The sequence below is a fragment of the Sitophilus oryzae genome, unplaced genomic scaffold (genome assembly GCF_002938485.1).
Source record: "Sitophilus oryzae breed Bouriz unplaced genomic scaffold, Soryzae_2.0 scaffold_1744_pilon_pilon, whole genome shotgun sequence".
In the NCBI taxonomy this organism is placed as follows: domain Eukaryota; kingdom Metazoa; phylum Arthropoda; class Insecta; order Coleoptera; family Curculionidae; genus Sitophilus; species Sitophilus oryzae.
Window position 1 is genome coordinate 1,491,000 of NW_022146440.1, and position 14,307 is coordinate 1,505,306.

The window sequence follows — 14,307 nt, forward strand, 5'->3', positions numbered from 1 at the left end:
TCTTAAATTATTAATTTTAAATAAATTATACTAAAACAATTAAATTCTACGTAAAAAGGTGCTTTGGAAATGTTTTCATAGAAATACAAAATTTTCCATAGCAAAAAAGTTACAGCGATTTGTTAAAAATGCACATTTTTGAAAAACACCCCGTAACTCCGAAATGATAACAGATATTGATGTGCAGTTTTCACCATCATGTTTTTGATGAAAATTGAGCTCCAGACACCGATATTAGTTTTCGTCTTCTATAGAATATCTTCTATCTCCTATAGAAAAGGGTGTTTCCATTTAAAAGCGTCGAATTTGAGCCACCCTGTACATTTGCAACACAGCGAATATCGAAAAGCTCTTGATTATGTAAAAGGGGTTATTGATGACTGTATATTTTTCTTTTTTCAGGCATCATGAAAAGATCGATTCGAATGGTGAGGGAAGTGTATCCGCCGGATATCGAGCCAGAAAACGAAGGAAATCAAGCCCAAGGTAAGGAAAACGTTTCGTTAAATTTGGGTAATCGAGTATGAATGAGATATCAAAATTTTCTATCGTGAAATATAAAGAGAAATGCATAAAGAGAAAAATACATAAATACGAATACAGAAACGGAATTTTTTCTCAATCAAATATCGTTAGTTTAGACGTATTTGCATTTCTTTGGGAAATACATCAAAAACTGTTGCAAAATAAATGCTATTATATTAATGCTATTGTATTAAAACAAAAGTTCCGGTGAAACAGACAGTGAACGAAACCAATTGAATCAATCCTCATTTATGTTGTATGCTCACATATCAAATCCTGTTTTTTTATCTGAAAAATTAGAAAAGTTGTGAGCCACTTTTGAAAACACCTGGTATTTAGGTAAACTGTGTGGATGTAGTACATTTTTTAATCCGCAGGATGTCAATGAATACAAGAACAAAAACATTTTGAAGGTGATTGCTTCTTTAAAAACAATGTCGTGTTTGTCATAAAAAATTATTTGTAGATGTGATATTTCTCTGCAAAGTTATTTAGTTATATAGGGTACCAAATTCATAGTTTTATAGATTTATTTAAAAAAAGGCTTGCACTAGAAAATTGAAAATGGTGTTTAAGCAGCTACTCCACTTGTAATATTGTAGTTACTATATTTTCTATTATACCACACTGGCAAGCGCAACCTTGGGTCGGCGATCACATGCCTAGGAGTGAATCGCTATGGCAATCTAGTAAGTAAGTAGAAGAGAGCGAAAATGCGAAGTATTTATCACATAACTATGATGAATATATATGAATTAATATTAGCAAACGGCTTTTGATTTTTATAGGACCATATTTTCATGTTTTTTTTATTTTTTTCTAAAACTATGTATGGAAATTTGGAAAAGTATAAACGCGTTTAACCATTTTACAACAAGCAAAATTTTTTATGAAGAATGCATTTTCTCAAAATAGTTTTAATTCATAACATTTGAAAAAATGGTTTTAATATTGTTTTTTTGCAAAATAAAATACTTTTTAACTGCTATAATAATGCATTAAAAAAAACATTTTATAGTAATTGCATAAAGCTGTATAAAACAATTTTATAAGAGTTTCATACATTCTTTATAGAACTGTTATACGAACTAACTGCTTTATAAAATGAGCGCCTTTTAATTGTGCACGGTTCATTTAATTGTTTTACCTACGTTTTATAAGAATTTTAATATCACAATATAAAATATATCTTATAGATGTTTATATATATTTCCAAATATGCTAATGAGCTACCCTCGTTCCACTAAAAAAACTGAGTTATGATTAAAAATACTATTTGGATATTTTTAACCGGCCAGGAAAGACACTCATCAAATCTATTTTCCACCAAAGATCTTCAATTAAAAATTAATGGTTTTTCACCATAGACAAACAAATAAAAAGAGACTGACAAATCCCATGGTAAAGGACCGCGTTCCCGTAGCGCAACTCAGAATAACAATTTTGAAACCAATTAGCAGGACCATGGCAGGACATACGCCTTTATTGCTATCTTTCTTTATTATGTGTGCTTCATATGAAAAAGAAAGAAATAGGTATAAAACGTATCGTTAAACATTATCGCACATTCTGGCTGGCGGAAAATTGAAATTAGCCATTATAGTAGTATTCTTTCATTCTGAAACTGAAAATTTTCACTTAAACTGATTTATTCCCTATACCACGTAAAGGGAACGTGGTGTAGGGAATAAATCAGTGTAAGTGAAAATTTGCAGTTTCTTTCAGAACGAAAGAATACTACTAAGGGAAATTATAAAAAAAGCAAAAATTGTACTGTTTTATAAACATATTTATTTATACATAAAAATAAATAAACTTTTTATAATATAATAACAAAAAATATCAGTGTTTATTCCACCCATCTGCCAATTTTAAATGCAGAAGAACTGACTGTTGCAGGAAACGATCGGCCAATTTTTTTAAAGGGCATTAAAAATCTCATTTTCGAAAAAACTGCCTAATTGTAATAACAAAGTGAATATCCAAGCAAAGAAGACTTTACGAGAATCATGATCCTGAACCATATCAAGTCCAGTTTTAATCCTAAAACAAAAGTAAAATAGGTGTATTAATAAAGTTTCTGGTTACTGTAAACCAGCTATATACTACCTACCCAAAAAATGAAAAAAATTAATTGTATTAATTTGTTATGTTAAGAGAGGTTCGAAATTTTTTTGACACTACTACTTCTACTTTTTCTTAATAAGATGATAAATATAACTACTTACTTTTATTTTATCGGGTGTCTTTAACATATCTATCAGAGAGAAAGGGGGCACCAATACATATAAAAAATAGATGATACTGGCTCCTGCAGCAAATAAAATAACAATTAGTATAACCTAAAATTATAAGTAACAAAATATAAATACCTATATGGAACAAAGGAATTTGTTCCCTATCCATATTCATAAGTCAATAAAATGGAGAGTTTAGAAAAAAAGCTAAATCACCAAAAGAAAAATTAACAAACATGACGAATTGTCATGATGTTGTCATCTTGGTTGTCATGATGACGAAAACGAAAGGCGATTGTTCTAACAGTGCCTTCTATTAAAAGATCAGCCTACGGGCGAGATTTAATACGTCAGGCTAGTTAGATATAACGGATTAATAAATATGTTGTAGAATACATGGAAAACATAATTATTCCTCAGATTTTTGGTTTGTATTTTAAAAATGATATAGTTTACATTAAATATACATAATATACAGTTAATAATTACAACATATATACCTATTTGTAGTAATAAATACTTTGGCAAATAAACTATGAACCATACAAATGCAGCAAATGTTTTACAATATACAAATAATGTATAGGTACATAAGATAATGGGTAAAATGTAAATATATTTTATATTTTGGGGTTTGAAAATCGATCTAATTTAACAAAAACATTCAATATCTGCTAATAGTGATGTATTATTATTTGCATTCACAAAATTTTTATATGTATATTTTGCAAGTATCAATGTTCGAAAAATTATGCGTTTACAAATAATACAATATTATCTAAAAAAGGCCAGCGATGGCTATGAAATGAAGATCAGTTGGCATTTCGAGTATAACAAAATTATTCTAAAATTTTTTGATTTTCTTGGGATTTTTAGGTTCAGGAAAAACGCTGATTTAGAAAGTTTTTCATTTAGGTTTCATTATTTTTATTTGGTTTTTAAAAAATACCTTTTTCAGCTAACTATAGCCTTCATCCAGTGTTGTTGTGTCATATGGGAAAATAGTGTCGAATATAGTCCAAAAAATTACATATGCAATATAATTCACACCTCATAATGTTAACTGCAATTAATAAACTAATATAAACTTATCAAAAGATGACCACATATTTTTAAAATTATTACTTTAACACTAAAAATTATCTACATTGACTATGGGTACGCAGTAAACATACATTATGTGCGTGGTGTGAATATTTTATATGTGATTTTTGGATTATATTGACACTATTTTTCTTCATATGACACAACACTGATAAAGGCTATAATGTTAGCCAGAAACGTTTTTTTTAAACCAAATAAAAATATTGAAAACCAAATGAAAACTTAATCAGTGTTTTCCCCGAACCTAAATCCCCAAGAAAATCAAAAATTTAGAATATTTAGAAACAAGGTTCAAGAATATCAAATTTTCCAAGATTGTAAAATTCTAGTTAATTATTTTATGTGTACAGTTATTTAGGGGAATGTCATCGATGTTCATTTCCAAACCAACTAGACGCCGATTTTTTTCTGATGATACGGTATAATTCTTACATTAAAATGTAAATGACATTAGACTAATTCAAAACAAAAAAATATGAATTTCTTAGTATTTTTAGTAACACCTTTATTCTTAAAACTTAATTTTGTATTGGCATGCAAATATACCAATTTTATTTTTATTTTATTCATATTGTATTCAGCCATCACTTAAATATTTGATATTAATTTGGTATTATAAATAATCAACACTATTCATTAAAATTACTGAACAAATATATGTTATGCTTGACATACATTATATATTATCAAACAAAAACACATTCTTCTTTTAAACTGTATCAGTCTTGTCTTTACAAAAATCTTTTTTAAAATTTGAACTCAAAATAATAATCTTTTTCATGATCTTTAATACACATATTCTTTATTTTTCCCTAGATCATAAAGGCTGACGGGCCGGGGCCGTGCGACGGTGAAGGCACGGCCAAACATTGTCAAATGGTATTTATACCTATGCATTCATGCTAAGCCGAGCACGGGCCGAGCTTCTACTACCGTGTCTACTTTACGGAACGTGCCCGGCTCGGGTACGGCCCGGTGTACCATGAATCAGCCTTAATACCTACTTACGTGTTTGAATCTATCTAAGCTGAACCAACAACACTTGGAGTGGAGATTCCACAATATGAATAAAATAAACATAATTGTCCAGTTTTCATTAATACCATTATGGGAGAATATTATTTTAAATTTATTAAAGATATTTTCAATAGAATTCTCTTGATTTATAACTCCCCACTTTTCTTGCTCTTCCGGACACTTTAGGCTGCCTAGTATAACTATCCTTTCCACCAGGAACACAACAAAGATGAGGCATAGCACCAAAAACACACTCTACTTAAGCTTTATTGATGAATTGTTAAAGTCTTAAAAAACACATCGTTGTATCACGATGAGTAAAAAATGTATGGGCACTTTTAGGTTAAATCACTTACACAACGTGTACTTTTTCAATTTTTCCATTTTTTTATGCGTAACCGAGAGTGACCATAAATCTGGTAGTAGTTTATGTCACTTAAACACCAAAATAATTAGTTTTTTGCACTACAATAATAAATAATACCAAAAATCAAAGAGTTAAAACCAAAAATCAACCGACAAAATATGAAACGGAATCTAACCCAATATCTAAGTATGTACAGCTGATGAAGTAAACAAAAGTCCGCCCTCAGGCTGATCTTTTAAAGAACGGCAGTGGTTCTAATTTCTATTTAGAAATTATGTTTTATATGGCTGCTTCTTTCTCTCTTGTTATATTAGAATGAGATAGTGGGCGCAATAGACGCTGATCAACGCGGAGATCAACATAAATACAACGAAGTTTTGCGTTCTGAGTTGCGCTACGGGAACGTTGTTCCTCTCTTTGCCATTTAATTTGCCAGTCTCTTTTTATTTGTTTGTCTATGTTTTTCACTCTAAATTGAAATTTTAAATGATATAGCTTCATTCAGAACCTCGAAATCAGTGGAATAAATTAGTTTCAATTAGTTGTAGAAGTTTGTTCACCTAATTTTAATGTAAGCATTCAGAACGTCATAATTAGTGGTAGTAATTTTCAATTATTGGAAAAAGTTAACAAACTTTTGACTTTTCCACTAATTATACTTCAAAATTTGCGAGGAATGTCATTTTGGCCTTTGATTATCATCCGTCAAGAAAAATTTTGGTTAGAAATCAAAAGTTTATTGTTTTATAAGTTAAATATTATGCTTTCTCTATGGATACAACAGACTACCGCAAGCTATTGCTAGGATATTTTATTAATTTTAATTGTGTTTTTTAGACATTGCGAATGATCGTAAACTAAAAAGTATAAAGTGCAATTGAAACCACTAATTTATTCCACTAATTGGGAGGTTCTGAATGAAGCTTATCTTTTCTTAATTGGAAATGTCAAAACTTGATATATGATATGTCATCCTATTCAAAATGTCATTTTCTGTCAAATAAAGTAAAAAAATACTGAAGGTATCATTTAAAAATCAAAAGTGTAATCTAATTAAATACGTCAATCAATACCGATGTCATACTGATCATGAGTATTAATTGCAGTGACTTGGAGTGCTTGGAAGTCCTCTATGCCTGTCCAGTGACGAATATTTCTCAGCCAGGATAGCTTCCTCCGGCCTATTCCCCTTTGCCCCCCCTCTATTTTACCTTGGAGAATCAGACGCTGAAAGTGATAGCGTTCTCCACGTATGTGTCCCAAATAGACTATTTTCCTTCTTGATGATTTCGAAAACTTCACGTTGTTCTAGACCACCTCTTCTGAGTCTTCATTCCTCACACGGTCGACCCAGGGCATCTTAGCATTCGTCGTAGGGTCAACATTTCGAAGGCTTTTCGGTTTATTGTTGCTACCTTCAGTGTCCATGCTTCCACACCATATAACAAAACAGACCAGACATTGCACTTCACCATTCTGTATCTAAGGCCGAAGTTCAAGTTCCCGGTATACCCTGTTTAAATAAAAATAATTTAAAAATAATATTTATAATACAACACCTACATCTAAATCGGTTTTATTTCCTTAAAAACATTTCAAAATGTGAACTAATTTGCTTATGTCACGGTGTTAAACGTATTTTTAGCAACTTTACTGGAAAGTTGGTAAATTCAATTAACATCCTTTCAAGTTTAAAATTATGGAGATCAGAAGCGAGTTTTTTTTAATGAAAAACTTCTCCCGCGTATTATAGACAGGGTTTAGAAAACTATCGATTAAAACCAAATGAGTTTCCGGTTTCAATTTGCAGACTTCTACTTTTTTTGCCGCGCAGTAAATTGGATATTCCCATTTAAAGAATTACTTTTATAAAGTCTGGTTTTTATGAATCAATTTTTTATAATCACTTTTTTATCCAAATTGATCCGTGGATGTTGTTTGTATTATTATCCCTGATGGTATTAAATAAAAAAATCACCTCTTTTATATGTTATTGTATTTCACCAAAAACATACATATCCAGAGTCGGACTGGCCATATAGTCAAGGTGGCGATTGCCAGCCGAGCACCAGCTTCCGCGGGCCCTCTCTGTCTTAGGACCTTGTAACGTGCCAAAATTTCACTAGACTATTTTATTTATTTTTCTCAATAATTTAACGCTAGTTGATATTATTATTAGTTTGAAATATCGATCAGTACAATTTAGTAAACCAAGAATACATAAATAGTACTTACATGTCAACAAAAGTAATTATTCCATTCTTATTTTTAACTAAACATATTTCACATTTAATAACACTTTTTTTGCAGCGCAATATACTAGTTCGATTTAATACAATTTAATACTTATTTTAGCCGAAATATATAAAATAATTCTTTCGGCCGTTAATTCTGTTTATTTACTAAATACGTAGGTTAGAAATTTTTGAATTGAAACGTCAAATATTTATTTATATTTTTATTAACATTAACTATTAGGCAACCCAAAATTTACTTTAAGAAACTGATTATATATTTTTGTATTTTATTTAATCAACAGTAATTATTGAGCCTATTGTCACTTAGTTAAACTCATTAAATTTATGCTGCTCTATTTTAATTTCTAAGTAAAATTTTCTAAGCATAATTGTCTTTAAAATATCGTTATCGATCCGGCAAGTGTGTCATGCGCAATATCTCTAGACTGTCATTATTTATTAATTTTTGAATGTTTTCATAAGCAAATTTCTATATAACTTTCATTAATCTCGTTAACTTTGTTTATTCTATTAATTATATAAATTATTGATATTAACTTTATTTTCCTTTAATATATAACTTTTTTTTCATGTTTTATTTAGCTCATGGTTGGCAATTCATATTTTATCAAGGGCTCGTGTTTTTACGAGTGTTTTTATCTGGCTATTTCTTTGTCGCAAAAAAAGGTTTTCGTTTTTCTTGGAACTACCTTGGTTTGGTCACTTTACTTTCAGCTAATGTGAGGTACAGAGGCCTCTCGGTATTTTGTCAAGTTTTTGATTTTTACCCTTGTGGGGATTTTCGAGTGTGCCTCAAAAATTACTGCAGCATCCTATCTTGTCTTTTGTTTTTTTGGACGGTGCTACAGTTTACCGGTGACGGGATTTTCACCTCAAAAAGCTGACGTGGGTCAACCAAGCAGCCCGCCTTTTTTTCTCATCGAGCACCCCATTCCATCCAGGGGAAGAACTAATTTTAACCACCTGAAGATTCATTGAAAACCCTGAGTTAGCAGTTAAAGCCTATTTTTTTTAAATTAATACATTTCTTTCCACTTTTTTTCTTCTTTAAAAAAACTATTTTTTTTATGGTATCTCGTACTATGAAGAAACTATAATATTATTTCTCGGTAGGGTTTTTTGTCTGGGCCGAGGAAGTTTTTTTTTGTGTGGGCCGAAGAAGTTTCTTCTGTGTTGAAGACATTTTCTCTAAACCATTTTTTTTATGTTGGAGCAGTTTTTTTTGCTAGTATCCATTTTACTTTTCTGGAGGAGTTGACAGTCGACGGTTGACAGTTGACAGCCGACGGTGTCTGCCCAAGTCAGATGTTAATTTAGAAGATTTTCAACTATTTGATATCGTACAATCGTACAATTCAATTTTTATTTTTTTCTATTTCACGAATTAAATTTTGATGGTGCCTACAAATACTGATAGTAGATAATTTTTTTCTTAACATTATAATATAATTAGAATACATTTTCACATACACAATTCTGTTGATAAAATAATATTTCATTTTTTTTCTCTATTTAATTTTTTTTGTAAATTTAATACTGCTGACATAGTTTCTTTTTGTCTATAATCTATTTTTTAATCTACAGTCAGTGGCGCTCTTATCCGCCCCTACTCTTCGAATTTTCTGAGCTAGGGCATAAATTTGTTCGCGACTAGAACTCTGCAAATTCCATAAATATTTATTTTTTTTAATCGCTAACTTAATAATTTTTTTTCGTATTTTTTTACTTTTTTTTCTAAATTTTTTTTTCTATTTTTTTTTAAATTTAAGAGCCGAGCTAAGACCAAAACGCGTGACAACCTACATGTAAAATAGTTCATTATTTATTCTTAAATACACGGAAAGAATAAATTGTATTATTTATTTTGCGTCTAAAATGGTACTAGACATCACGTTATACATATAGTCTGTCCAACGACAAGATCCTTGACAGTGATAGATGTGTCTGTCATTTTAATTTCAAAGTAGTTTATTTTATTTTACAAAGAAATAAGTTGGTACAATTGGAACGCATAGCAGAAAATAAATATATTTAAAATTTGAGTGACAAGTGATTACTTCAAAATATTGTGAAAAAAACTTATAAACCAACCAAATTGAGAAAATCTAACCGAGTTATTTTATTTAAAAAAAAACGATATATGTTAATATAAAACAAACAAGAACAAAACACGACATACCAAAAAATATAAAAAAGAACTATTTCTTACTTTCAAGCTTCAAGAAACTTCCCGCATTTATTATTATATTTATCAATATAACTTATGTACAAATACAAATTTGTAATATTCCATAGGAATAAACAACATTAATAAAACAAACTATTTTATTAATAAACACTTACCAAATTTTAGGTATACCTTAAAGGTTGATTAATTAACTTTAATCTTAATTTTTTTAAACCAGTACCTTTTGACATTATTTTTCTGCAGTACTAAAATCCATTATTTACCTATCGTGTGATGTCAATATTCTACAGCTACTCCAGTTTTTAGTATATGTTTAGTACGATCCTTGTACCATATACGAGATGCACTTATCTATGACTAGATGGTATACATACTTGATTGATGGTAACTTTATTGGCGTATAAGACTTTCTGCCTGGGCACCGAGTATTAACTGTAAACTGTGCTCTGGGTTTGCAGTTAATGTTCCCTCGATTTTTCCTCCACTTAATTTCAAAAGACACAAAACAAACGTAATAACACGAATCAAAATGCATCATCTTCCAAAAAGCAGGGTATTTGACAAAATTATAACCTATAATTTGGCAAGACTTTGACAAGCCTCAAAAATCTAAAGGCGAGTTCATACGTCATTAACTTCAAAAATATTAGAAACTTTTTTTAGTAAAATAAATAAATTGCTATGGACATCATCTGCTTTTATTTCTATCACAAATATCAAACCGTCAACCTCTATTACCGTCAACCTCTATTTTTTAATAGCGATATGAGTAATTCAAACATTTGTGTCACAGTTTTAATTACTATACTCCTCTGAAACGGCTTGACCGATTTTGATCAAATTTTGTATGTATATTCAGTAGGTCTGAGAATAGGTTGTTATCTATTTTTAGACCCCTAAATAATAAGGGTAAACCACCCCTTTTTTTTATTTTTTTTGGACAAAATTTTTATTTTTTTTTTGTGATGTGGCATTAAAAATACATACAACCCTAAATTTTCACCCTTCTACCATCAACCCCTATTTTTAGCGATATTAGTAATTCAATAATATAATTTTCAAGCTCAATCTCAAATAGTTTCTTAATAAAAATTATTTTTTTTAAAGGTCCGATTAAATTTATATCTTTCGAAACTAAAGTTTCAAAAAAGTCATACTGTATCTATAAATTCATTTACCGAGTAGTAGGAATAAAAAACATTTTTGGGAAACTCTGTCTCAAATAGTTTCTTAATAAAAATTAGTTTTTTTAAAAGGTCGAATTTAATTTATATCTCTCTAAAAATGTAGAATTATATTTGGTGCTGGTCACATCCAGCCCAGTCAACAGCACGGGATAGGAATGAGATCTCTCTCACACAATCATATTATTATTATTGTTTGTGCATCAATCGTAATAGTGACGTTTACAATTATAATTTCACTATTTCAGTGATATTTTCAAATTAATTTACACACTGACAATAAGTCAGTATTTTTTTTCGCTAATACAATCCTAGAAACAATTTATATGGCAAAACAAACTTTACCGGATCAGCTAGTTATGAAATAAATTTTTAATAATATTCAAAGTAAGAGATATTCCAGAGGATACCCCAAGGTGCAATAACTTTAGCCATTTCCAGATTTTTTAATCAATTCCGGAAATAGAACAAACAACCTAATTCAAGAGAAAATAGAATAGAAAACTTAATTTTTCAGCCAGCTAGAGAAAAACGGAACTCTCCAAGAGAAGTTATAAAAAGTTTGAAAGTGCGATCCTTCTCGCCGAGTAGACAACAAATTTTTACAATATTCTTTATATCCGGCGGTAATTCGCTGGAGAATTTTCTCTTCTTTCCGGCAAAATCCAAACGGCACAGCGGCGACGATTCGAGTGTCTAATAATTCAAAAGGAAGTGATTTTGTTCGATCGACAAGAGCTTCGATAGGCACGTCTATCATCGACAACAGCGTGCTTCCAATCTCCGTGTTACCTTTTTGTAAAAAGTTTCAACAACCCATCTGAAAATTGAAAATCTCAAGTTTGATATATAAAGACGAAAGATGCTGCAGAGACGTAAAATCTGACACTCTCTAATAAAATGTTCGTTTCAAATTGGGTACAAACACACATTTTCGTTTGTGAGGTTTATTGTAAAAAAAATTGTATGTGCACTATGTGCGCATGTTAAAGAGAAACTTCTTCTTACTTCCGTCTCAGGTTAACAACGGTTGCTCGTAGCGATTTTTACAAAGAGATATTTTTTACGTAAAAAGTCACAGAGATGTATATTTTTTCGCTCGGCAGTTTTATACAGGGACGGACAAAAAGTTATTACGCTTCAAAACAGTTAAAACACATGTAGGTGGCGCCCTCTATTAGTAGGAGTCATATTGACACCAAAATCCCAAATTTCTCATGTCAAAAAACTCTCAGACACTAATAGTATCTCCGAAACTAAACATTATACGACATACATTTATTCGAACTTTTTTACTTGTTTTTATCTGCAGAATATGTTGCCGAAGTTTCCGGAATACAGTTCGGACCACCCTGTATCATCCTGGCAAGCAAAACCTTAAGTCGTCGTTTACATGTAAAGAAGTGAATGGCCATGACAATTTAGTGAGTCGGAGAGAGCAAAAATGCAAAATATTTATTATATAACCACTTAATCCGACGCTATATTTCATGCGCTTGGGAAAATACTTGTTCTTCTGTCTTTATTCAGTACATCTGTTTTATTAAGCGTGTTGGACGTACCCTTCGTACACACGATAATCGGCACCCAAGTCAGAAATGTCGAGCCTAGTATAAGATATAATTAAAATGTATATACCTATTAGTAATTCTAAGAAACCAAACCTATATAAGTTAAAAAATGCTCAGGTAACGAATGCTAAAAAAGCATAGACATATTACCGTAGTGCACGCGAACAGGGTGTCTAGATTGTATTTTTTTCTAGGTGTAATGTGTGTGGTACAGTTCAGTATAACTTAAAGCAGAACTCAGGAAACTTAAAGCGGAACTCAAGAACCTGGAAGACTCGATGTTTAACCTGGAATGGGAATCCTCCGTGGGTCTAGGGCACTCGTTCTTCTTCCCACCCTGATGAAGATCTAAACGAAACGTCGTATCCAACCTTGCAGGGTGGGACCGTGTGCATCGTTGCTCACATAGCCTACCCACCAAATTTGGTCGGGATCGGACAACATCAACTTTTGACGTTTCTTACGTCAAAACTAACAAGTCACGTACACGGTCAAGTTGGCCTTGGTCCAATCTATCGACATACCAAATTTAATTTAATTCGGACAATTTTTTGATTTGATTCATTGATGATGGGGTTTCGTAGTGCACGAAACGCCGTCAAAATACCATAAAAAGAGGAGGCTCTTCGAGTCCGATCTACATTCCGAGTTTCAGGCCCCTAGCTCACATAGAGCCCGAGTAACGACGCTCCGTCTTAACCTTCGATCGTTACCATTTTTTCTCGCGCGTCTCGCGTCTCGTGCGCCACGACCTTCAATTTTTACTCTCTACCTGGGACAAGACTTAAAAGACTTACTCTCTATCTGGGAATAGCTCTGGACAGTAAATTCCTGCAGGATATTAAGAACATGTTCAGCAAAGCCACAATGGCTCTCGTGATATGCAGAAAACTGGTTGGAAATAGATGAGGCGGCGCGGGCGGCCTTACAATTTTGCGCTGACTGTATACCATGACAGTAAGACCCATGATTACTTATGGAGCAATTGCTTGGTAAACAAATATATGCAATGTACAGCAAGGCAAAGCCTGTGCATAAAGCAGAAAGTGGCATGCATCTGCATCACAGGAGCCATGAAAACCTGCCCAACAGTAGCTATGGAGGTCAATCTAGACCATTGCCTGGAAACTTATATGGTGAAATTTTGATAAAATAATTTAGTACACACTAAAAACACGGTATGTCGCTAGTGGTAGGAAAAATAATTTTTAGAGGTTACTAGTTTATTTGGTTGCCTGTGATATGAATATACAGGGTGTTTCCTAATTAATCTAAAACATAAAAAATCGTTAGAAAACGAATTAAGGCGGGCTCTTAATAAGTATATTTATTTTTTTCTCGACAACCGTTTGATGAACAAGAAAAGCTCAAAAGATCAATTTTGTTGAAAGAGGATGGCCAGTCAAGAAAAAAAATGTTTTTTCTTTAAAAAAGCAGTGGTGAACCATTTATGTTAAGCAAAAAAATCGATTTTTTTTTAATTTTTAACACCCTGTAGATCAGAAAGGAAGTACTTTAGACCCAATGGTTATATAAAAATTGTTTTAAGAACACATGAGGAATCACCCCATAATTTTTTTAGACTAATTCGAAAACACCCTGTATATTGTCAACTTGACAATGACTGCTGATAAATCAAAAAATATCTTTTCAGTGAAAAAAGCCTGATTTTCGCAGGAACAATTTTGATTTTTATTGAATTTGGGCCTGCGTTTGCAAATAATCGTTTGTTTTTTAATTTTCTATCTATCTAAATTTTAAATATCACAGTCAGAAATAGTTTTATTATCTATTAGGTAACTGTAAAAATGGTGTTTTCTTGTTGTGTTGCATCTTGCAAAGAAACTAACAAAACT

General features: G+C 31.3%; 1 protein-coding gene across 1 annotated transcript in view; it reads left to right on the top strand.

The window, feature by feature from the left end:
• LOC115881895 (probable GPI-anchored adhesin-like protein PGA55) overlaps nucleotides 1-14,307 on the top strand; it is a 222,833-nt gene that overhangs the window by 191,308 nt on the left and 17,218 nt on the right. The window contains exon 4 of the mRNA XM_030899617.1: nucleotides 403-486. Coding sequence (XP_030755477.1) covers nucleotides 403-486 — 84 coding nt within the window. The remainder of the gene's footprint in view (nucleotides 1-402; nucleotides 487-14,307) is intronic.